At 36.3% G+C, this 25,530-nt stretch overlaps 1 protein-coding gene across 7 annotated transcripts in view; it reads left to right on the forward strand.

Annotated features, from left to right (window-relative positions):
• The window catches only part of BIRC6 (baculoviral IAP repeat containing 6), a 167,700-nt gene that overhangs the window by 27,718 nt on the left and 114,452 nt on the right, over positions 1-25,530 (forward strand). For 3 of the 7 annotated variants that reach the window (XM_048938004.1, XM_048938007.1, XM_048938006.1), the window contains exons 11-28: positions 5,216-5,365; positions 6,488-6,713; positions 10,826-10,986; positions 11,787-11,918; positions 13,656-13,787; positions 14,053-14,231; positions 14,869-14,999; positions 15,993-16,154; positions 16,258-16,389; positions 16,656-16,753; positions 19,315-19,462; positions 20,830-20,963; positions 22,089-22,235; positions 22,714-22,901; positions 23,558-23,872; positions 24,273-24,372; positions 24,861-25,075; positions 25,263-25,471. In XM_048938004.1, coding sequence (XP_048793961.1) covers positions 5,216-5,365; positions 6,488-6,713; positions 10,826-10,986; positions 11,787-11,918; positions 13,656-13,787; positions 14,053-14,231; positions 14,869-14,999; positions 15,993-16,154; positions 16,258-16,389; positions 16,656-16,753; positions 19,315-19,462; positions 20,830-20,963; positions 22,089-22,235; positions 22,714-22,901; positions 23,558-23,872; positions 24,273-24,372; positions 24,861-25,075; positions 25,263-25,471 — 2,959 coding nt within the window. The remainder of the gene's footprint in view (positions 1-5,215; positions 5,366-6,487; positions 6,714-10,825; positions 10,987-11,786; positions 11,919-13,655; positions 13,788-14,052; positions 14,232-14,868; positions 15,000-15,992; positions 16,155-16,257; positions 16,390-16,655; positions 16,754-19,314; positions 19,463-20,829; positions 20,964-22,088; positions 22,236-22,713; positions 22,902-23,557; positions 23,873-24,272; positions 24,373-24,860; positions 25,076-25,262; positions 25,472-25,530) is intronic. The other 4 variants (XM_048938005.1, XM_048938010.1, XM_048938008.1 and 1 more) reach the window with 3 other exon arrangements.

Consider the following 25,530-nt stretch of genomic DNA (forward strand, 5'->3'; position numbering starts at 1 on the left):
GTGACATAGGTAAAAATATTCAGTAAAATGTTTGGAGCTTCTGTGCACTGGAAATGCTCGAATGCTGTTGAAAAACAGTTTTAGGTACCGCAGTATCAGAAAGATTAAACTATTAGAGGGGACTATGAGGGTGATGAAGGGTCTGGAGGGTGAGATGGACAAAGAGCAGCTGAGTCCCCTCAGTTTGCTGAGCCCAGAGCAGAAGAGCTGAGGGAAGGCCTGATGGTGGCTGCAGCTCCTTCTCAGGGAGTTGAGGGGCAGCGCTGAGCTCTGCTCTGTGTGATGGCAACAGGGCCTGAGGGAATGGCATGGAGCTGCATTGGGGTATGGGGGAGGTCAGGTTGGGGTTTAGGATAAGACTTCACCAGAAGGTGGCCAGGCACTGGCACTGGCTTCCCAGGGCAGATATATGGTTTGAATTTTGGGTCATCTTGTGTGAAACCAGGAGTTGGATTTGATTATCCTTGTGGGTCTCTTCCAAATCACGATATTCTCTGATTTATGAACTCTTCAAGACTAGAGGGTGAGCAGCGTATTCTCAGTTGCTCAGATGATGGGAAGAGGCAAAGACATACTTTGAGTTCTCAAAGTTCTGGGTGTAGAATAGTCAACTCTTTCTGTTGCTGGTGCTTGTTGACATACTGTCTGTCTTCAGTGTATCATACCATTTTGTCTGTAGGCATCTTTAAGATATAACTGAAGAGAAATGTTTCCTCTGTGTGAATGAGCGTTACAGGCTTTGAGTGTTTATACATAAATATGTTTTAGACCTGCGTCATCCATGTCTGTAATTGGGAATATTTATTCTTATCACAGTTGAAAAACAGTGCATCTAGGTGTCAGCCTAAAATGCTTGTCTGTTTTGTCAAGGATTGCCTGTAGTTGACCTCTGGGAGGGGATATATTCTTGGTTCCAGTTCTGTCAACGAAAAATATAGACTTTAATCTGTTGGTATTTTATTTTCCTCTCTTCCCTTGGCCAAGTTAGGCTCTGATTGGTCTCGCACCAGTTCAGTTGGTTATTGTCTTTTTCTAAATCATTCAGAGTTAGAAGCTATGAAAGAAGACCACAAACACTGTATGTAACCACTCTTACAAATCTGTTACACATTCATTTATAAGCACTTTTGCATTTAGATTTCTCATGTATGTAGTCTTGCCAAGACATTACCTATGGTGTTACGCTGTAACAGGTTATTTTGGTGTGATTTCTCTTTGAGAGGGAATTAGTGGGTTTTTGTTTTTTTTTTTTCAGACTGACTTTTGATCTTGTCAAAAATGAGTTGTCTGTACTAGTATTTCTTGTTGCAAGCCTGACAGAACTGGATGATGCTTTCACACTTTTGGGAATTAATGCCACTAAATCTTGTGCCTCTCAATTACAACACATTTCTTGCTCTTGAGTTTGATGGAGAGTATTAATCAATTTCAACAGAACATTGAAAACAAAAATAGAAAGAAGCTGCCTACATAGTCCTTGGGTTCTAAATGGGGATGAGGAGGGGCTGAGTTGTTTGCTGCAGCAGAATTAATGCTGGAAATAATCCTAAGAAATCATCTTCAAGTCAGGATCAATTACATTTAGTATTTCAGAGGGAGATCAGCCTATTCTTAGAGTTTTTCAACATGGGTGACATTATCAGTCTGTTCACAAAATTTCTTCTGATAAATCCTATTATTGATGATAATTTTTTTTTTCTGGTTTCATCTGCATAATCTTTGCTGATGGAAATCTGTTGTTGTGTCCTTTGTGGACATGGCAAAGGCTGCTATAGGGAAAAAAAAAAAAAAAGAGGCAGATATTGTCTTCCTCCAATGACTTGTTTTCATAAACCAAATATCTCCAATTCTTTAAACTTCCCTGTAGGGCTTTGAAAGAAAAAAACAAAGAAGAAAAACACATCACTGCCTTCCCAAAAGACGTTCTCAAACCAGTCCACATTTCTTGACCCGAAAAGCAGACACAAATGTTATTGAATAGAAGATAATTCCTTAGTAACTGCACTTTGTACGTTCTTTGTGTGCATATACATACTAAGATGTTTGCACTTGTAGGCAGGAAACCGAGTTAGATTTATATTATGACTCACAAGACTCTCTTCTGCAGAACTGCTGGCTAGCTGATTTTTTCTTCATCCCATAATAGTGCATTTAATTATTTCTTGCTAGAAGTAGTAACTCTCACTTCTCCCTGTTTAATTGCATTCTGTTTGTTTCATAAACCAGGATGGAATTTAACAGCTTAGATTTCCAAGAATAGAGAACATTCTTCTGGAGTGAGGCTTTTAGTAAGATTTCCTGGGCAAATTTTTGAAGGGTTCTGAACTTAGTATTTTTCAAGCTAATCCTTTCTATGCTGCCCACTGAAGATACGAGGGGGACTGGAAGTTTAGTGGCAAGTTTCCTGTGGTTCAGCTTAGTTTTTTTTTAATTCCTGTATCTATTTGAGCATTGTTTGATTCTGTGCTCGTGTTGTGGCAGCTATCAATGATTGTGTCACTAGTCTGAATTCCTTCCAGAATGCAAGATACGTTCAGGATGTTGAACGCTCCACCAGATTGACTTTGACTGTAGAAGCCTTGTCTCTGGCATGTTCTCTATCTTGTGTCAGTGCTGCTTTCCTGGAGCTGATCACTGTTTTGCTTGGAGGAAGGTTGGGATTTATTTGAATGGATTTATGGTTTTTACATTGTGTTTATATAATCCACCAGGTTCCTGAGTCCAAGCAAAAATACAGATTTAAAATATAATTTGGAATTAAATAAGCTATGTTTTGAATGTCTTACCTGTTACTTTCTGGAAGTATAATGATAATATTTTTCCACTTATTCTCCTTGGTGCTCACTGAGTAAGTCAGTGTAAGCTTTTGTATCTTCTTGCTAGTGCAACAGAATCATTTGTCATCTCTGCCAAAAAGTGATAAAAGCAGCATCTTGAGTTAAACTACTGCATATCGTGCTCACTACTAGAGCTAGAGAATACCATGTGAGTCAATGTTGGAGCCTGGTAGTATATGCACTGAGCCAGTAAGAACAAAACAGCAAAAGAAATTTGCTCAGGCTTTTTCCTGACACTTGACTATAGAAACTAGGTAACTCTGCATCATCAAAAGGGCATCTTTGAATGTTCTGTGAGAGTATTTGCTGCTTCTGTGATACAGAAGCAAAGCCACCTGCAGAGTTTCGGGAAGTTTGCATGAGCACTTAATTGTTTTATAGGCTAATATTGTGTTACTGATGTTCATGATAAACTTCTTTACAGAAGCTTTTTGAAAACAAATATGAGGAAGTAAGATATCTCAGCACAGAACTTTTTCTTGGAAGCATATGTCTTTTAGGAATGCAGGAATCTTCTACATGGATAAAAGTGTAAGGCAGTATTTTGCTTGCTGTTAATTAACAGTACTCTGCTGTAGTGACAGAAGCCTCTTTGAAAATCAAAAGATCAAATCCAGAATTATTTCTTTGTTTAAAACAAAACAGAATAAACCAAACCAACTACAGAATAAGAGAACCTTGACACAACTCCCTTAGAAAAACCCACAGCCTTCCTAAGTTCTTCAGCCTTTCTCCTGCTCTGAGACATAGAATGGCAGATGGCCAAGCCAATCTGTTAACTTTCCTTGCATTACAGTGTGCTTAATTATTTCCAGGACAAGAGATTCTCAGGTTTGTTCACTGAGATCTTTCTGATAAATGATCTCTGAGCTGTAAACATAATGGGAAAGAAAGCATGTTTTGATGTACCGACAAATAAAGCTGTTAAGGTCTACATTAAATAATATGTTTCTAATCCTTGTTATTTAAGAAGGTTGCTAGTTTGTGAGCTATCAAGGAAACAAGCTTTTAAGTATTTACTAGAACTATTCTTTCTTTGCTGACTCTTGGTGTCTATTACTAATGTACTGTTCTGCAGCAGGGTAAGTGTGTGGGGGCTTCTTACTGGATCTCAGTAGGAAAGGCCCAATAAAATAGTTGTTCTAAGAAGAAAAATAATGAATGTTCTAAGAAAGAAAAATAGTGAATCTTATATCTCTTCAAACACCAGGAAACTCTGTGTTCCTGCAGCATTGCTTGGACTCAGTATGGATTTTCCCATGACATTCTGCACTGATTCTGTGTGTTGAAAGATTTCTTCTTTTTGGTCATCCAAGTTATTATATTCCTCTTTAAATTCTGTTTTGTTAAAACAACAAGAATTTAACAACAACAATTTTGTTAAAACAACAATTTTATTAAGCCGTTTTTTTTGGTCGTACTGAAATACACCATCTCTCTGTGCCTTTCCATCTGTGTGTTTTACTTCCCCACATTCCCTCAGTGTACCTGCCAATTATGCTTTTATTTTGGATTTTATTACCTATGTTATCTCAAGTTGGTTTGTTTTAGTCTATCTGGATAATTTGCCTATTAAGGTTTTTCATAACAATGTAAGAGCTGAACAGCATTCTGCAGTCAGTTTTCAGAAAAAAGTGTAGAAGGCCTGCCAGGAATTTTCTTTCTATTTAAGTCCTACTTATTAGGATTTTGCAACTACTGTATCTGGTAACACTCCTTCCCCAGTGCTATGTAAAATTGAACATTTCTTCTCACTGATTTCTTGATAAATGACAGAATTTGTCTGTGTGCATCACTTGGTGGTGAATTCATTCAAGGCAACTCCCTCAAACAGTTTCAAGTCTCTGGCAAAACATTTTGTCTGTTGAAAGATTTGGAATTACTGTTTTGACTGTTGACCAAATCAGTGTTGTTATTCTAATAGTACAATGCAAAGAGCTCTTTAGTTAAGAGAGCTGAGTAGGAAAATAATTTTTTCATTTCTCGGCTACTGAACTTTGAACGGAAATTAATGCAACATGTACCAACAAGGTAGTATGCTGTCAGTTGACGTGATGGAATACTTTCTGTTTAAAGCATAATTTGAGTTACAGAAAGTGTAACAATGGATATAATTTGAGGTGTCTGCTGAGGCTTGTTTGGTTAATTATCTTCTGTTTTTCTCTCCCCTAGCATTTTCTTTCCTTTCGTGCTCTTCACAAGTGGAGTTAGTATTTTTGTAGTTCTTCTGCTTTTTTTGTAGTAGTAAAGCAAAATGAAATACCAGATTCAGTAATTACAGTAATAACTGTGTAGCACTTTAACAAGAAGGCTGTCTTGTTAGTTGAGTTTAACTGTATGCCTGTCTAAACTTCTTTCATCGACTTTGATGATTTTAGGTGGAGAACTTCATTTCCTTCAGATTGGAGGAACATGTGATGACATAGATGAAACTGATATACTTGTAGATGGATCCCTTTCTAAAAGTGTAGAGCAGTCGTCAGAAGGCATCAAGCCATTATCTAATCCTTCTAGTCCAGGCATTACAGGTAAACGGTTCATGTTTAAATGTGTCTAGCTGTACATTAAGATGTTTGTGTTATTAAAATCAAGTTTCTGAGCCATCTTTAATCTCTTCGGCATTTTCCTGCCTCATAGATGGAAAAAGCAAAAGTAATAATTGTTACAATAAGAGTGAGTTTTCTGCCTGACTCTGAGTCTGTCATCTTGACTTTCATCACTTTTCTGAAAGAATTGCTTATGTTCTCTCTCAAGCTGGAGGATGTGGTATTGTTGGTAACCTGATTTTGCTCTGACTTTCTTTGCAATGTAGCATGGTTCAGACTTAGTGCTGAGGGTGTGGTATTTGTTTTGTTGGTGCTTTTTTCTTTACAACTAAAACTTTTCTCTATTTTTTTTAACTTGTAAGAGAAAATGTTAAAAATCTGTGAGAATTGATACGATGCATTCCTTACTTTCTGTGAAGTTTTCAACCTCTGTGTCTGAAGAAGAGTGTCTTAAGTGCTCCTTTGTAATGTTTGCTTTGTAATGATTTGTCTTCCTGAGATATTTTATTTGTCAGTACTTTTTTGATGAATATCCTGTAAACCTGTTTCTTCAGAACAGGACTTGCATATGGAGACAAAATATTTGTCTAGGCCCAATGTCTTTTAAGTTGCATATAGCATTGCATATAACATGCTTGTTTTTCATGTATCCTTCTGTTAAGGTAAACTGAGAGCTTCAAAAACATTCTAATAAACCACCATAAAACAAGTCTGCATTGATAAGGGTGTGCCAAAATAATGTTTTAAACAACTGTGATAAAATGTTAACATTTCATACCAATGCCATGTGCCTGTTGGAATATAAAATTTTCATTTTCTTTACTTTCTTTCTGAGTCCAGAAGTGTGTAAAAAATGTTTTAATTGGCTTTACACAACTTAAAATGTAACTGGCTAACTTCTTCATTGTGATGGTTCTAGTTGTATCTCAACGTAGATACAACTAGATGTATCTCTCATAGCCTTTTTTTTTTTTTTTAACTTTGTGTCACACGTAGCTAACTTTATATATAGCAGTTTGATTTTAATGTAAAAATCTTTGTAGGATGTTTTAAGGAGAAATAAATAATCTGTGTAGTAAATATTTATGTTCTGTAATTATTCAGGAGTTGATCTTTTGGTGGACCAGCCGTTTTCCCTTGAAACACTGACATCTCTGGTAGAACTGACCCGTTTTGAGACCTTGACACCACGATTTTCAGCCACTGTCCCTCCCTGTTGGGTTGAAGTCCAGCAAGAACAGCAGCAAAGGAGGCATCCTCAGCATTTGCACCAGCAGCACCATGGAGATGCAGCTCAGCACACTCGAACTTGGAAGCTACAGACAGACAGGTAAGTAGAATAGTGGTTCAAAAAGAATTCTGTGCGTAGATGCTGTCATCACAAATTTTGAGTGACTTCACTGTTTTTAAACTGTGCAAGTTTAAGAACATGCACTTTCATAGAGTCTGGTCCTTATTTTATGGGTTGCAAGGCAACTCTTCATGGCATAGTTATTGCAGTGTATTCATGTATTTTTCTATTTCATTATTATTTTTTATTAGATGAGTATATTTGTCAGAATTAGATATTCTTCTTTTTCTATTAGAAAAGAATCCTCTTGCTACTTTTAGCTATTTTTTCAAATTGCTTGCAAATGATGGATCTGGATTTATGTATGTTTCTGTCAAATAAAATTGGTTTATATGTGAGACGTTTACTTGAGCCAACAGAGAACCTTTACTGTGCTGAAACTTAGGCAGAATTTTCTTTGATGGGAAGTATGCTGGCACAGTATCTGTGCAAACTTGATTTTTATTTGTTTATTTATTTACTTCTTTTTACACTTGGCTTTTGAACTTGGAATTCTTTGGGAGTTACAGAGTATAGCTGTAAGTTGTGTAGTGTGGTGTTTTGGTGGTTGGTTGGTTTTTTTTGTAATGAAAGTGTAGAATATGGTACTGCAAGGTTTTTTGGTTCCAGCTGTTACGCATTCATCAAAGTGATGTGTAAGTTTTTGATATTAATGCAGAATCTAAACACTAATAGGCTGAAAACAAAGAAGCCAAAGCACAGTAGGGGGACTGGAGGTCATATGTGGAGGGAAAAATGGTGTATAAATAAGTGAAAGGTAGCGTATGTTCATGGCACGTTTGAGATGGTAAAACAGGCCTGGAAGGTAAGGAGGCAGGCATTCCAGGGCTGACACCTAGAATGAGCTGAATTTGCTTTAACTTAAATATTCATAAGCTGTGGTTAAAAAAGGCTTTGAAAGCTGTTTTTATCTTGTGATTTTGCTTTGCATAAGTGAAGTATTCTGTTTATGCCAAGTGAAAAGGAGGTTTCCTAGAAAATAACTTCTAGTAATAACTTTAAATTATCTAGTGCAACAGGTGAAAAAGTAAAAAGCTATCAAATAGTTATGAAAAACAAAACATTGAAGGTAATAGCTCTAAATTGGACCATTAGCTTATTAATATTTACTTAATTACAGGAAAAGATTTATACATGCTGCGAAGTAAAATAGGAATGTAAAGAAATAAATATATACCTTTAACGGATGTTAATGACATTTAGACAAATTGCTGTCCATTTGTTTGTAGAATAAAATCTAGATTTTTAAGATTGAGGTTCATAATTAAAAGTTGTCTGGGAGAAACTTGTTCATTTCTGGATTATTTTCTTGGTTTATAAAATGAAGTTTCTTTTATCTCTTCCTTGTGTTTTATGCCAGTTCTTATCGAAAAGCAGGATTACAAGGTTAGATGGATGAGTAATGCAATTTGATACAGTAATTCATGTGTTTAATAAATAGCTACAAGGAAATAATTTTGTAGATGTATTTCAGGGAAGCTCTCTATGTTACACTTTAAACTTTGTCAGTTATTGTTATTTTTAAAAAGCAACATGAGAAGGAAAATCAAAGAAGCAGAGTGTTTTACCAATGAATAATCATATAAACATCATCAATGACAAATTGAGCTTAGGTGTTGAGTGAATCTTTTTTGAAAAGAATTCCTTATGTATTTTGTTAAATAGTGACATCTAATCTTCTTCTCAGACTTCATTAGGAGATACTGTATGTATTCATTTTACACAGACATACTTCAGAAATAAGGGAATAAAAGAAAAGTTAGATATTCATGTTCTTCCCAGTGTTCAATCTCTGGAAATGGATGTGCAGCTCAAAGTTCAGTTGTCATGAAAGATGAAGCATTGAGGTGCTGGAAAATATTTTGTAGCTGTGAGAATGATGGTAAACTTGCATTTAGAACATAGTCTTTCTTGTGTATTCTTTTTTAAAATGACACTGTAATATTACAAGGATTTCAGAGAGTTCAGAAACTGATGAAAGGGGAGCTTTTCACTCATACTATAACTAGACTATTCATCGCCACAGGTAAAATCTCTTCAGTACTGGAGATGAATATGGGGCCTTCTTGTAGGGCCGTTACAACACGTATACCTGCTAGATACTTAAAAGTTCCTTTGGAGCATCTATTACTGACTTCTGTCTCAAAAAAAAAAAATTGTAAAGTAAACCATACACAGCTCTAACTTAGTATGACAGTGTGTGTTTTCCAGCATACAGTCATAGCAGACCACTGTAAACCAGCCTGCGTGTTACTTTTGCTTCAACTGGATGAACAGATTATTTAGTGTTTCTGAAGGTTTGCTCCTTTGAATGTCTCATTCACTTCATGTTTTGCACAGTGTCTATAGAAATATCCAAACATAACAAAAACAAACAAAAACCCACCTCCACACCTTCTGTTTTGAATAGGGTGAAATATCCTACGAGACCCAGGAAAGGCATGAATGATTCTGACAAGGTTTTAGTATTATTTTTGGTAAATCTTTTCCCTGGGCTTCTGGAATACATTTTCATTATTTCATTTATCTATTTATACTTGTTAGCTGAAAATTTTTCACTGTTGCTTCTTAAATCAAAACCAGAAGCTTTCTTCTGTCCATCTTTCACCACCTCCCAAAGTAAATAATTTTCAGTACTGCTTTTTTTTCTGAAAGCAGGAGGGAACTTCCAAATTCTGTTACTGGTTTTCTGTAAGATCAGCAGTAAATAACTAGAGGAGTATAATGGTGTGCTTTGTACTGTGCTGTGTCTGAATTGCAAATGCTTTTTAAACTTCTTGACTTCTAGTTTCCTCTTGGCCTAGAATTTTTCTACAGCAGCATGAACAGTGCTGCCATTATATCTACTTGATAGTTTGGCAGCCCTGCTTTTCCTGGACAGGCTGTTAATTGCTGCCATTGCAGCAAAGCTCCTGAATTCTCTCTTCTTCATCAAAGGCCTCAAGTGCATCTGGGGCTGCTGAGGTGGAAACAAATGCCTTAAAAGGCAGATGGTTAACTTCTTAAATATTCATTGAAGAGAAAATTAAACCATTCTCAAATTCTGTGGTTAATTCTAAACTCCCACAATATACAAAATGAGTTTGAAGGACGAATCTGGTTTATTGCAGCAGAAAAAAACTGGATTACTTTACCTATCTGTTGCCTCAGAATTTGCTCATTAGTGTCTTCTGATGATTTAACTTAATGTGTAGATTCATTTTAGGAACACTGTGTTCTTTGAAAGAGAACACCTCTTACATTTTTTTAAAAAATTGTTTACTGATAAATTGATCTGAAAGAGCTATTAACTTAAATAATATGACAATTCACTCACAATTAATTTATTTGAATTGCTCTTTTCTTCAGTTTGAAGTATTTATTGCAAACCCTTTTGTGTCAAGCTGTGAAACTTCTCCTTAGTTTATAATTTCAGTATAAAACAAAATTGGCTTTTAAAGGAAAGTGTGACTCATTAAAAGAAAGCTGCACCCATTTTACTCAGCGCAGGGTGTGCACGTGGTAAGAAGCACTTCTCGCCCTGTATAAATTACCAAGTATATGAAATGTGTGTATATATATATATATATATATATATATATATATATATATATTTTGAAACTAATACTTTGAACTTCCTGGATGTGGCTGTTCTAGTGCTGTAAAGCAACACTGTTTAACAGTTAACAGTGCAGAAGACCAACTTACAAGGTTGCAAGACAGTTACTATCATGCTTTCATACAGTTCAGCAATTGGAAAATCCTTTTTTAGCATGTTGGGGTTTTTTTTGCTAGAAATGAAACTGATATTTATAGTAGTACGGAAGCAGTACTGCAATGAAGATAATGTGGAATCTTCACTACTGTTTTTATTCAGTCATTGACTCCCCCCCAGTCAATTGGCTTTTAAATTGTTCTTCACAAAATCAATTTTGAGCAAGGTTGAATTCCTTCTACTTCAGAAATGAACATGTATATCAACTAATGTGAAATATTTTTTTCTTTTTTTTTTTTTTAAGGAACACGTGCATAGATGGAGAATGCATTAGATAATGCTCCCTAAGTGATCTGAACCTTAATAATTTATCTTTGTTTTCCTTTTTTCTTTGCAGCAACAGCTGGGATGAACATGTCTTTGAGCTGGTTCTTCCAAAAGCTTGTATGGTTGGACATGTGGACTTCAAATTTGTTTTGAACTCAAACATCACGAACATTCCCCAGATTCAAGTGACTTTGCTGAAAAATAAAGCTCCAGGCTTAGGAAAAGTCAATGGTAAGAAAGGACTTGAGGTATCCTTTTTTTTTTTTTTCTTCAAAATCAGTGTTCTCTCTGAGGTATGTTAGAAGACTTGGTTGAAATTATGTAAATATTTTCATTTTCTACTTATTTTTATTCTGTTTCTCAGGATCATGTTCACTTTTTTTCACTTAACATGTTAGAAAGTAAATTGGGAAAGCAAACTTAATAAACAGTTTCAGAATCCTGATTTTGTGCACATAAAAAGTGATAGTTCAGAAAGTTTGAACCAAATTCTTATTCTGTGTTGTTTGAATCCTGTAGTCATCAAACAAAAGCAAAATTGCTGTCAATAGTTATTCATACTGAAGGTCAACAGTTGAAACAATTCACGTGTCTTCTCATCTATGCTTTGTAAGAACTGTTTAATTGGAAAAAGAACTGTATTTAAGCATTATCAAAATAATATCTTGATGTTCAGTGTGAAAAACAATTATTTTAGCTCATTAAAATTTCAGTTCTGAAATCTAATTACTTAGGAGTAATCTTCAGTTGATTGCTAGGTGGAGATACTTGGGTGGTCATTCAAAGAAATATTTTTTAATGCAATTGCAATTGCATTAAATTAATTTAATTAAATTAATTAAATTAATTAATTAAATTAATTAATTTAATTGCATTAAATTAATTGCATTAAATTAATTGCAGAAAACTGCAATTGCAATCTTAATATGAAAAAATGTAGAAAGCTGATACATTTTCAATGAAAATTACTGCTTCCGTTTTTTGTGAGCCTGAAGCAAAGCTTATAAATTATGCTGTTTTTCATTCTCCAGAAGCAGCAGTAGATAGACAGATCACATTTCCTCTATCTCCATCTCATAATGTTGAAACTGAGAGAAATGGAAAGCCAGGACTGGTTGAATTCAGTGAAGAAATGCAGTATATGGATGTAGAGGAACCACAGTGTAAGTTTCATTTATCTTGTTATAGTTTATTTAAAATGTAAGCTAGCTTTTTTAAACTTCTGTTTTGAATATATACTGGAATTTCTCCATTAATATTACTCAGCCATTTGAGACAGTCTCATTTCTTAATCCTGCTCAGTGATGCCTTTCTCACTGCTGTTTTACTGTAAGAGTTAAAAGTCGAAATAGATGGATAAACTGATTGTGCTGAAGGCTTTTCATGTTTCAAAACAGATTAGTGCTTATTTGAATGTAAATACTTTCCTAACTTAATCAATTACTGTATTCCTGAAATATTTTACATGGTTTCCTTACCTAGTTCTAAAATAATTGTTTTGAGTTCTTAGCTTTTTTAAGAGATTGCTAACTGCAAACCAGGAAAAATAATAAACAGCTTGTTAAGAGTTCATAACCAGTCAGTTACTTTTCAGCCATTATCAGACTTGATCTGCCTATTTTTAGAGTCGTATAATTTTTTAAAATAATTTTTGTTAACCAGTGCTCTTCCACAAAAGCTGCTAGAAAGACTCAGCAATCAAATTGAATCTGACTGGAGAGAGCTACTAATTCCTAACAGGAAAAATTAATAGTTGGAGTGATTCAGGCTGAGAGCTTAGATTCTTTTTGTTGGTCTGTTCATCAGTCTTCCTTATCTTTTATGTGATCAGTGTTATCTAGGGCATGATTCCAAGGCAGATGTTGCACAGGGTAGGGAAAGAGAAATCAAAGGAGAGTTAAAAGAAAAAGTGAAAATGTGGTGAAAATAAAAGCTGTTTCATGCTTGTGAACTGTCAGAAAGATGAGTGAAGGAGGATTTCAGCATGCTATGAGATAGATAAATTGGTCAAATTGATTTTTTAACTTTTTTTTAATAAGACCTAGTGGGGGTTGTGGCTCAGAATGCGTTGGTTCATCATTTTATTAGTTGTGTATTTTGTGGTTCTAAGATGGTCAGTGTACATATTGTCATAGAATCACAGAACAGTTCAGGTTGGAAGGGAATCTAAAAGACCACCCTGCTGTGGACTGGGTGGCTGCCTGCTGGATCATTGCCCAAAGCCTCATCAAACCTGGCCACGAACACCTCCAGGGATGGGGGGATTCAAACCATTACCTCTTGTTCTGTCTCTACATTTTCTGATGAAGAGCCTCTTGTAAGACCCCTTTAAATACTGAAAGGTAGCTATAAGGTCTTTCCAGAACCTTCAAATCTATAGGCTAAACAACCACAACTTTCTCAGTCTTTTCTCAAAGGAGAGGTGCTCCAGCTGTCTCTAATCACCTCTTCGGCCCTCCTCTGGAACTGCTGTAACAGATCCACTTGTTTTCTGTGTTTGGGCTCCAGAGTTGATGTGAGGTCTCACAAGAATAGAGAGAATCACCTTCTTTAATGTGCTGGCCATGCTTCTTTAGATGCAGCCCAGGGTATGGTTGGCTTTCTGACCTTCAAGGACACACTGCTGGCTCGTGTTGAGCTTTTCACCTACTAGCACTCCAAAGCCCTTCTCTACAGATGTATTATTCATACAACTGAAAGCTAATTGAAAACTGTCCGTTACCTCTGTTGATTTTATTGGAAAATGGCTACAAGTGAACCTAAAGTAGCTTATCATTTTTTCAATGTTCAGTTTATGTGTGTTTAGTGATCTCTTTGACACAGTGTATTTTTAACCCCTGCAAGTGATTTTATGACTGTAAGATTTGTAGTTCAGATCCGTATTATTCATATTTTTTAAGGTCTTAGGTTGTGTCCATTTTTGGAGGAACATAAGGAGGATATACTCTGTGGTCCAGTATGGTTGGCTACTGGACTTGATCTGTCAGGACACGCTGGAATGTTGACACTAACAAGTCCAAAGCTTGTTAAAGGTAAAACACTTTACTGTGCTGTTCACATGAACTATGCATGTCTGAATTGCATCTTGTACTTTTGCTGTCAGACTTTGGTTTGAATTTATCTTCATGTTGATAAATTTTGCTACATGTAACACAATAGTGACTAGTGATGTTAAAATAACAGTTAATGTGGTTGAGCTCTGCTTGTGTATGCTGTATGTCTGAAAGATGTTACACCTTGCTCTTGTGACTTATATGTATTCTTCCACCTCTTTCTTTTTTTTTTCTTCATTTCCAGGCATGGCCGGTGGCAAGTACCGTTCATTTTTAATTCATGTTAAAGCAGTGAATGACAGAGGAACAGAAGAAATCTGCAATGGTGGCATTAGGCCAGTTGTTAGAATACCATCTCTAAAACCACAGACAAACAAGGGCCATTCCCTTGCTTCATTATTGGCAAAAGTTGCAGCAGGCAAGGTACTGAATAGCCAAGAAAGACATCTGTGTTAAAGTTGTAGAATTGGTATGGTTTAGATCACCGGAGAAAAAAACCCAGCTCTTTAGAGAACTATGATCCATGACAAATAACTTTTTTTAAAGAGTTTATGTTGCATTAATGCTTTCAGGAATCAGAGTTGTAGAGTTGTTTCTTAAAAGTTATTTCTTCTGTGAAAGTTTAGTTCCTATTGTGAGTGTTTGAATCTGAAACTTCTGTTTTTGTGAGTGATTTTTAGTAGCTGATCAACCTTGTCCTTTTATGAGGATTTGTATGTGTGTTTTTACTCTTGATTGTTGCGGTTGGAAGATTGGATGATGTGATGTACCTCTTATTAGAATGGTTAGAACATGATAAACTACAAACAATGCTAAATTGATGCTCTGCATATAGGTAGTCCACTTTAGTATAGCATATCAAAATACATTTTTTAGCTTAAAAAATCTTGACTTGTCCCAGTGCTGTTGCTAACAAGCTGTAAATATTTCAGTGCTTATAGTGAGAGATTTTGCTTAGCTGTATGCGCTTTGTTCTGAACAGAGTACATAGATGCAACAATCAAAAACAGTGCAATTTCTGAAATCCTTTAATTCCCCTCTCCTTCTCTCTAAACATCAGGAAAAACCGTCTAGCAAAATTGAAGCTGGTAACTCTTCAAGAAAATCAGATAATCTTAGAGGTTGTGACTTACTTCAAGAAGTCTCTGTAACAATTCGAAGATTTAAAAAAACTTCAATTTCAAAGGAAAGGTTAGTGGATGTTTTATATTTATAAGAAGTATTGGTTTCAGTTAGAGCCTTCATGAAGTGCTTCCTTGAAATATCGCAGCACAAATCGCTGTTTGAAGTTGTCACTTCATAAATACGTTCTACCTGAGAAGTCCAGTAAGTCATTTATTTTGAGGGCGCTGTGCTGTGTAAGTAGAAGAACATATATAATCCTTAATGCATGTAGCTATGTTCTGAGTGATTTCTTGACCTACTTGTAAAGAGAAAAGTAAATAGTAGCAATTTTTCTTGATAATTTAGATAAATTACTTAGTCAGACATTTAAAGAGGTATTTTTTTCTTTTTATTTCTACATGTTTTCTTGTTTCTTTTAGCACAAAGTATGTGTCAAAAAGTACAGAATCAAATTTGGTTATTATTATTACTCAAATGGAAGATAAAGTCTCTGTGGATTGGTACTACAAATGTAATGCTGTATAAATGATACAGTATTTAATCTGTATTGCCAACTGCCTCGCCACAATGGTGGCACTAATTGTAAGGGGCTGTAATGTAATCAAAGGGGCTGCAAGGCCAGGAAATAAAAATGACTTCATTTTCTGTAAGTGGTTTAGAGAAGTGTCTCATTAGGATATAACATAGATTATATTTTTGGACGCAGTTGATGAGTGTTTATTGGGAAAGATGGTCAATGAAAATGCAAGAAAAGAAATCAACCCTTAAGTTGGGATGGAGGATCTGTTTCAAAACTTAGTCATTTGATAACAGCAGCTGCAGAACACTTGAGTATTTGGAGGAACATCCTTGGAGGAGCAACAAAAGTTAAGAAATCTTCCACAGTCCCTTACCATCTAAACGTCTAGGGAAGATGTCATGTATGCATGTACTGCTTTAACTGTCATCAAGTCATGTTTTTTTTTTCCTTAAGACAGGTTACAAAACTAGAAGGAGAATAGGGGAGTGACCATACTGAATAATTGTTTTCTTTTTTTTTTAATCTCCTCCATTCCCCAGAGTTCAGCGGTGTGCCATGTTACAGTTCTCAGAGTTCCATGAGAAGCTGCTCACTACTCTTTGCAAAAAGACAGATGATGATTTGACCACCGAACATGCTCAGAGTCTTGTGCTAGACACGCTTTGTTGGCTAGCAGGAGTATATTCAAATGGACCTGGCAGGTAAGAGAGAATTTGTGCCTAAACTAGTGTAGATGTTTGTCAATATCCTCTCTATTAGAACAGTTTTATGTGATTATGTAAGGCATTCACCTTGTTTTTGCAGCTCAAAGGAAGGAAGCGACAGCTTGCTTTCCAAAACACGCAGATGTGTATCTGATATAATACGTGTTTGTTTCTTTGAAGCTGGACGGAGCATAGCTCACAAATGTGCACGGTTTCTTGCACTGTGCATCAGGTGAGTGCAGTGTTATTTTAGGTGGATATGCTTTTTGTAAATGTGTATTTGGGTGTTCTGCATGCAATCTGAATTGTGTTGATAGGGTTTGGTTATTGTTTAAATATATGAACAAGTTGATCTAGAAGATGTTCTGTTGAGGAAAAATATGTTAGGAAATGGCTGTGAAGGACATGCAGTTTTCTACTTCATCTTCTGGAGGAGTTCTCATGTTTCCTTTTTACTTTGTTAAACCTTAAAGTGTCTGGCTGTGTGTTTCTTTGTAGCAATGGCAGGTGTGACCCAAGTCAGCAGGGTTTTGGATCAGTTCTCCTAAAAGCTTTACTTGACAATATGCCTCTTCTACCTGCTGCTGCAACAGGTGGTATGTATACAATGTTTATTATCATGCAAAAACAGTACCTTTGTTTGTCATGTTTTGTTAGACTGCCTTGTAGAATAGGAATTCTGTAATTGTTAGTACTGATTGCTTCGTGGTGTGGTCTGGTCCAGTGGTGGACGGTAGAAGTTTAAGCAAATTACCTTCCTTATAATGCTGAGGCAATAAAGTTTTAGGAGACCTCATATAAGTTTTGCATGACTTTTTGACAATGTTCAGCAATCACAGGTTCTTTTGCCGTAAGTGACGGTCAGTATTGTCTCTTATTTTTGAAAATTAGTTAGTTTATTCATTCCAAGGAGTCTGGCAATCTAAGCAGTGTTCAGTTGGAGCAGCTCACTTCTGTTACTTTTGAACCAAAAGGAAATTTTGAACTAAATTAAATTCTGCAATACAGATGAGAATGAGTGTTGGTCTCTTAGCACCTTATTGCCTGATAGAATAGGAAGATGACGTCAAGCACTACACTCATATTTGGGTTAGTGAGGCCTGTTTTGTGTTTTTCACAGTATGATGCTTAATTGCTTCTTGCTTGGCATCACCAAGGGACTTTGAAGGAAAATTACTTTTCAGTCCAAAATGCTTGCTGTGTTAATGAAGTTAAAACATTTAACACACTGCTTCAGAGGATATTGAATGCACAGGGGAGGGAAGAGGAAAGGAGAAAGCTAAAAATTCTGTTTTCACACAGAAGCAGTGCACTGTGCTTCCAAAATTATCTGTAAGAAGAAGTACCTGCAGCAAATACAGAAAAAAGAGGCAGCAGCCAAAAACAGGATAAAAGGAAAGAGCTGAATCTAGAATGAGAGTTGACTCAGGAGGAATTGGAACCTTTAATCTAGCAATTTGGAGTGGCAAGAGCATTTTGGTTGTGTTTAGTAAAAACAGAGGGCAGAAGTAATGGAAGAAGTATGTTCAAAATTTTCTCTTTGGAGCTTTACTTTATTCCATTATGAAGTAGCCAGTAAGAGAATCATAGAATCATAGAATTACTCAGGTTGGAAGGGACCTCAAGGATCTTCAAGTCCAACCGCAGCCTAACCATAGTACCCTAACTCTAGCAATCCTCTGCTAAATGGTATTTCTGAGCACCACATCCAAAAGGCTCTTAAACACATCCAGGGACGTACCTCCCTGGGGAGCCTATTCCAATGTTTAACCACCCTTTTTGTAAAGAAGTATTTCCTTATGTCTAACCTAAAATTACCCTGGCACAACTTGAGGCCATTTCCCCTTGTCTTGTCACCTGTCACCAGTGAGAAGAGACCAACCCCGCTCTCACTGTAAGCACCTTTCACGTACTGGAAGAGAGTAATAAGGTCTCCCCTCAGCCGCCTCTTCCGCAGACTGAACAGCCCCAGCTCCCTCAGCCTCTCCTTACAGGGCTGATTTTCCAAGCCCTTCACAAGCCTCGTTGCCCTTCTCTGGACCTGCTCCAGTACCTCCACGTCCTTTCTGTACTGAGGTGCCCAAAACTGAACACAGTACTTGAGGTGAGGCCTCACCAATGTCGAGTACAGGGGCAGGATGACTTCCCTAGTCCTGCTTACCACACCATTCCTGATACAAGCCAGGATGCCATTGGCCTTCTTGGCCACCAGGGCACACTGCTGGCTCGTGTTCAGCCAGCTGTCCGTCGAAACACCACGGTCCGTTTCCATCAGGCAACTTTCTAGCCACACCTCCCCAAGCGTGTAGGGTTGCCTGGGGTTGTTGTGACCAAAATTTTTTTCATCTAGAATCCTCCATGCTGTGTGGGCTGCGAGGGGGGAAAAAAAAAAAAAAAAAAAGTACAGTATATATATATATATATATATATAAAAAAAAAAAGAAGTATTTGTGGAAGCATGATTACAGAATGATTCTACATTAATATTACTCCTCTTGCCCCCTCCCTCTGCCCCTCAAAAAAACCACGAGAAAAACATCAGTAGGTGAGGGGAGAATAAGAGCACTTCCTCATTTGTGTTTAGTAATTCATTAGTTTGTTTGTTGGAGGGCCACAGAGGTAATCAAGGGGCTGGAGCACCTCTCTTATGAAAACCAACTGAAGGAGCTGGGCTTGTTCAGTCTGGAGAAGACTGAGAGGAGACCACATTAAAGCTTTCCAATATTTAAAGGCAAATTATAAACAGGAGAGAAATCAATCTTTTGCCCGGGTAGATACTGATAGGCCAAGGGGGAGTAGTTTTAAACTAAAAGAGGGAAGATTTAGGTTAAATGTCAGGGGCAAGTTTTTAACTGAGAATGTGTTGAGGTGCTGGAGCAGGTTGCCTAGGGAGGTTGAGTGCCCCATCCCTGAGCTGTTCAAGGGCAGGTTGGTTGGGGCCCTGGGCAGCCTGATCTAGTACTTGACCTAGCAGTTGGCAGCTGTCTGTGACATGAGGGTTGGAAATCAGTGATCCTTGAGGTTCCTTCCCACTTGAGCTGTTCTGTGTTGTCATGATTTATCACTTCCATTGATTATATTCTTGATAGACCTTTTTAATGAAATATTCATGTGACATTTCATTTGGAATTAATTTCATTTTATATTTTTAATGCAGGATCGGTGTATTGGTATTTTGTATTGCTGAATTATGTAAAGGATGAAGATTTGGCAGGATGTAGTACAGCTTGTGCGTCACTGTTAACTGCTGTGTCCCGACAGCTGCAGGATCGCCTGACACCTATGGAAGCATTACTACAAACAAGGTACTAAGAGCAGTAGTTGTTGTAAATGTAAAGACAAAAATGCAAACTGTCTGATGTTCTGAAAACTGTTGGCTGTTTAAAATAAAATCAGTTTTGCAGTATTTGAGCAAGCACTAATATGATATAGCTCTCAGAAATTGTTGCAAAGGTAAAGGTGAATTAAATTACTGCCCTGCAATTTACAGCTTCAGGTCAGCAAGTGTGTAAATGATGTTTGAAGTTGTGCCATCCTTAAATAGTATTTAAGCTGTTTAGTGTAAGGATTAACAAAGCATCATCTCTTTTGAGTATGGGAGGGAATAAAAAATACTTACTAGTTTTTGTTTTGCGTAATGCTTCACAAAATTGGAGGCTGCCTGCAAGCTGACCGTATGTTTAAAGAATTGCTACTGCATGTCACATTTTAAGTGTAAACACTTGGAATAATTCATTGGTAATGCACATTCTTATTCTAAATTACACAGCATTATAGTTTATGGCTATAATTTTCCATCTTGTAGATGTTGAACCGATCATCTTTGTTAACTTTGGGTTTACCTGCTGTATCTAAAGGAGATCTCTGGTGGCTTTGCAGCATTTTCCAAAGCCGTATTATGATGATGGGAGCATGCTGCTGTTATACAGCTTTTCCAGTCTGCTTTTCTAATTTTGCTTAATAGTTTGGTCCAGTTCACATTTTTTTTCTCCTCTTGCCACTCGTTTTTGTTGAAGGTATTGGTACAAACACTACTGATTTTTTTTTTCTACGTTATTTTCCTTTCTCTTCACATATAAAAGCCTAATTGGCTTGGGTCCTTCTTGTTACCTGAGTGATTGTCTTAATTCCCTATATTACTGCCAGAGAAAGAAGCAATGAGATTTGATTCTCCTAAGATATTTAAAGTACTGGCAGGTATTGATTGATATTCCTAGTAGTGTTTCCCTTTTTCTTCTGACTTCAGCTGGAAGAACAAGCTGAATTGGAATTTATTTTGATATTTTTGAAAAAAGTACTTAATTTTAATTGACTTCAGATAAATGTCTAATTCATTGTGTGCAGACATGCATATTGCTCTAATTGTTTTAGGTTTACAGTTCTAGTTTTCATATCTGAGTATGATTATATGTCATATTTCCAAGGCAGTATTAAATCTCCAAAACTACATAGTAACAGTTCCTTAATTAGCAACATAAGCTGTTTGAATACATCTCTTAAGTGGTTTTAGTGAAAGAGCAGCAAATGGTAATTTTTGAGATATGTCAGTTGATTGAGGAGAGTGGTTTGAAATGTAACAAATTCTACATGTAATATTTGCCCTTTTTCTCTAAATAAATTGATATCAATTCTTATTGTTTGAATACTGCTATTTGTCTTACTGTGTTTGCAGATATGGATTATATAGTTCACCTTTTGATCCAGTTCTCTTTGATTTGGAAATAAGTGGCTCCTCTTGTAGAAATGTATACAACAGCAGCATTGGCGTTCAATCCGATGAAATTGATTTGTCTGATGTTCTGTCAGGTACATATGTTTAACAGTAATCTTTTACAGAAAAGTTGGTAATTCTGTTTACTGTGCTGATTTTTTTAGATAAGTTGGGATTTTATACTTTCTGTATGTTTTGTAGTTGTACACAATGAAGTTCTCTTGTCTCATGAGATCTCCTACAATTCCTGTGGGCCATAAGGAAAGGTGAAAGTCTCTTTTCTGCTCATGTAAAGGAGCAAAGAGAAAGCTAAATATTAAGCAGAGAGGCTGACACCATTCACTGTGTCAGAGTAATCAAGGAAATCATTTGTCACTTCAATTTAGCGGCTTGTCTGAGGTATCTGTCTATTATTCATCCAGACTTGCAGCGATCTCCAATGCAGAGAAACATAAATGGATTGTTCAAAACTCAGGAAGCAGCCAGATGATTCCCTTTAATTAAATATTACAGATCTCATGAGATTTTGTTGTTGTTGTTTCAAAGACACTAAAAAATACCTTAAATATTCTTAATATTCTTGTTTCTATATCTCAGGTCATTTTGTAAGGGGAAATGTTTAGGCCTTGGAATGTCCTGAGAAGAATATATTTACCTCTCTGGAAATTGTTTTCATAGCAAACATATTTCGTCAATCATAGTGACTATTTTCCTTTTCTTGGTTGCTTTTGTAGGTCATCTTTCCAATGCTCCCTCAATACTACACCATATAACGTTTAATATTTTGAATAAAAGCCTTGATTTTTATACAAATTTAGTGTATGATCTTTATCAGTCTGCTATTTTCCTGTCTTTCTTTCCAGGTACATCAATGTATTTTTGAAGCTTTCTGATATGATAGAAATAATAAAACATCTGCATATGATTTTTCTGGAATTGAGGAAGTTAAATTTTGCATTATGCTTTTGCACATGATATTTTTGCACTTGATATCTTCACTTAAGATGCTGTGTTCAAATTTGGCAGCATTATCCATTTTAAAATATGCTCACATCTGTACATATTGCAGATGTGATAGAGCTGTGGTGTTTGTTCCACAACATGAAGCTATAAAATAGTAAAATCATTAAATTCAGCTGTTCCCTTCAACTCTTTGGAACTTACAGTGTTGTCGTCAAGAGATTATTAGATGATGGAGCAAGTAATTATTTCTCTTTCAGGAAATGGGAAAATAAGTAGCTGTGCAGCTGCTGAAGGAAGTTTTACCTCCCTTACCGGGCTTTTGGAAGTTGAACCTCTGCACTTTACATGTGTTTCAACAAGTGATGGAACTAGAATAGAAAGGGACGATGCAAGTACGTTTACTGGTATATACAATTTTTCATTTTTTCTACTTAGCATAATTCTACAGTATGAGATCTTTAATTCGACTTAGTGAGCAGCTGTTTCACAAATTGTTTGTCTGTGGTTTTTAAGTGGTTTTTTTTTTTTAAATTACTACATCAGTTTATTCATAGACTTTAGCAAACTAGATTTCAAATTTTGTGTATATGAGTGTAACATAAAATTTGCATGTGTGCCTTGCAGCTTAATGTGGCAAACGCATTGAAGGCTGTAGGAGGATCTTCTATAATGTAAATGTTGCATGTACACTGTGCACAGTCTATAACCATATGCTTTGCAATTCAACGTCATGTTACTTTGTAAGAAGTCAATAAAAAAAACTTACTTTGTTCTTACACTGCTCTTAATAATTACTAAGGAGCTCAAGATGTTTATTATCATTTCTGTTCTACATACATGACTTTGTTTTTGTTTGTTTGTTTTTTCTTTGTTCCATGCCAGTGAGTACTTTTGGGGTTACCCCAGCAGTTGGTGGTCTCTCATCTGGAACGGTTGGGGAAGCCTCGACAGCACTGAGTTCAGCAGCCCAGGTAGCTTTGCAGTCTCTCTCTCATGCAATGGCCTCAGCCGAGCAACAGCTCCAGGTGCTGCAAGAGAAACAGCAGCAGCTTTTGAAGCTTCAGCAACAGGTTGGAGGCTATTTGGCTATTTTTTAATGCTGTCTCTAAACTTCAGAAGCTGAGGAAAATAATTGCAGAGCTAGTCACTTTTCCTTTTTTATTTTTATTTTTTTTCCTTCTTTTTTCCATAGTACATTTGAGGAAGGAACAGCTCGGGACCGAAGATTCCCTCTCATTAAGCAGAATACTGAGTTTCTTCCTGTTGTTTCGGTCTTCAGACTTGTTTTTTGTATATTTTGAGAGTGGGGAATTTATTATCAAAACTGAATCTTAATACCTAGGAACATCAATCTATGAAATTAAGAAAGCCCACTGAAATGAAAAACACTGCTGCAGATGTGGGGAAGTACCAGTGATAAAGCCATTATCAGAATGCAGTTTGTGTTGACACTGTTGACTCTGCTCTGTTGTTCAGTTCTAGGTTTTTTCAATTATTTCTTTTGATTACTCAAATTAACTACTCATTTGCTCGTGTTCCTCAGCAAGGGAAGTCAAACTGAGTACAGTTTAATTTTTCATCTTATAGTAGATAGCTCTCATGCTTATGTGGAAGTTGTGAATTTCTTAAATCTAGCTAATAATTAAAGCTGAGCTGCTTGTTCAGTACTATGCCTGTGCTCACAAGCAGTAATCTCCTACATATGTTATTTTAATTTTCCCCACAGAAAGCTAAGCTGGAAGCAAAATTACATCAGACAACAGCAGCAGCAGCAGCAGCAGCATCAGCAGTTGGTCCCGTTCACAACTCTGTGCCTTCTAATCCAGTAGCAGCCCCAGGGTTCTTCATTCATCCTTCAGATGTAATTCCACCCACACCAAAAACAACTCCTCTGTTCATGACTCCTCCTTTGACTCCACCCAATGAGGCAGTTTCTGCTGTTATCAGTGCAGAGCTTGCTCAGCTTTTCCCTGGCTCAGTCATTGATCCCCCAACAGTTAACCTTGCTGCACATAACAAAAATGCAAGCAAATCTAGAACGGTAATTATTTTTGTTTTCTTTTTGCAGAAATGAAATGATGTTAGTCATATCAGGATCTAATTTGTACTTGAGTGCAAGTAGGCACCTGTTGATTTGAATGAGATGTGAAAACTATCACTTTAGACTGTATGACGAAAAAGACTTTATGAACGCAAATTACAGTTACATACCTCCAATTATTTTTTTATTTTGGAGCTAGTTTAACAGTGTAATGAGTTATTAGTAGTTAGAACCTTGTAGTTAATACATTTTGGTGCTGCATGCTCAAATATAAATGGAGGGCAGGTATTTGGATGTCTTTAAATTGTAAGAGGTTTTCTTAGAGTTTCTCATGAAGTGTAGATTATTGCAAATGCGCACACTAATGATTTGGTTATAATTTTGTTTTCCCCTTCTTCAGAATCCACTTGGATCTGGTCTTGCTCTTGCAATATCTCATGCTTCACATTTTCTTCAACCTCCACCTCATCAGTCAATTATTATAGAGCGAATGCACTCAGGTAAAACCAAAGTTTTAATAATGATGTTCTAATAAGTGTTTTCTAACAGGTTAAATATTTTCTAAGGTCTTCAATCAGTTACTTAGCTGCAGTCTTACTTGTTTTTCTATAGGAAAGAAATTTGAATTTGCATTTCCATTTTTTTCTGGAAGTTTAAGCCCCAACATTCAGTGATGTTTACCAAGTCGAAAAATCATTGGGAGATGCACAGAGGGAATAATGTATGTTGGGTCTTCATACTGAGCATCACTTATGAAGTAATGCATATATTAGCATACATTAAGCGTATATTAAGTTGAACCCCCAATTTTCTTTTAATGAGTACAAGCTAGGTTGAGAGATTTTGAGTCTGTGCTGTTATGCTGAACCTCAAATATACACCTTTTTGAACAATATAGAAACAAGATTTGTTGTTTGAGGAGTAACATCTCTTCACTGATTAGCGTGCACTGGTATTCTATCTAGGCAATCCTGTGCTTTTCCCATAGGAGCAAGAAGATTTGTGACCTTAGATTTTGGAAGGCCTATATTGCTGACAGATGTATTGATACCCACTTGTGGAGATTTGGCTTCTTTGTCAATTGACATCTGGACCTTAGGAGAAGAGGTAGATGGAAGGCGATTGGTAGTGGCTACTGATATTAGTACACACTCACTGATTTTACATGACTTGTTGCCACCACCAGTTTGCAGATTTATGAAGGTAAGAGGAGATGTACTGCACACCGTCTCTTTTAAACTCTTGACTGTCATTAGTATGTGGATTTCCCTTAAATCTTCTTCAGATCTAACTTCAGTTGACTGTATGCTGTTTTATGAACTCTTTACTTTGGATTTATTTAGCCTATTTTAATACAATTATACTATAGTACTGTTGTATTCTCTTTCAGATCACTGTTATTGGCCGATATGGTAGTACAAATGCCAGAGCAAAAATTCCGTTAGGATTTTATTATGGCCATACGTATATCTTGCCCTTTGAAAATGAGCTGAAATTAATGCATGATCCCCTCAGAGGAGAAGGTGAAGCTGCAAATCAACCAGAAATTGACCAACATTTAGCAATGATGGTTGCGTTGCAAGAAGATATACAATGCAGGTTAGAAAAAAATATGTTCATTTATTAGTTCCTTCAACTTCAAACACTGGGATAATCCT

This window comes from Lagopus muta, chromosome 2 (assembly GCF_023343835.1).
Source record: "Lagopus muta isolate bLagMut1 chromosome 2, bLagMut1 primary, whole genome shotgun sequence".
NCBI classification, from domain to species: Eukaryota; Metazoa; Chordata; class Aves; order Galliformes; family Phasianidae; genus Lagopus; species Lagopus muta.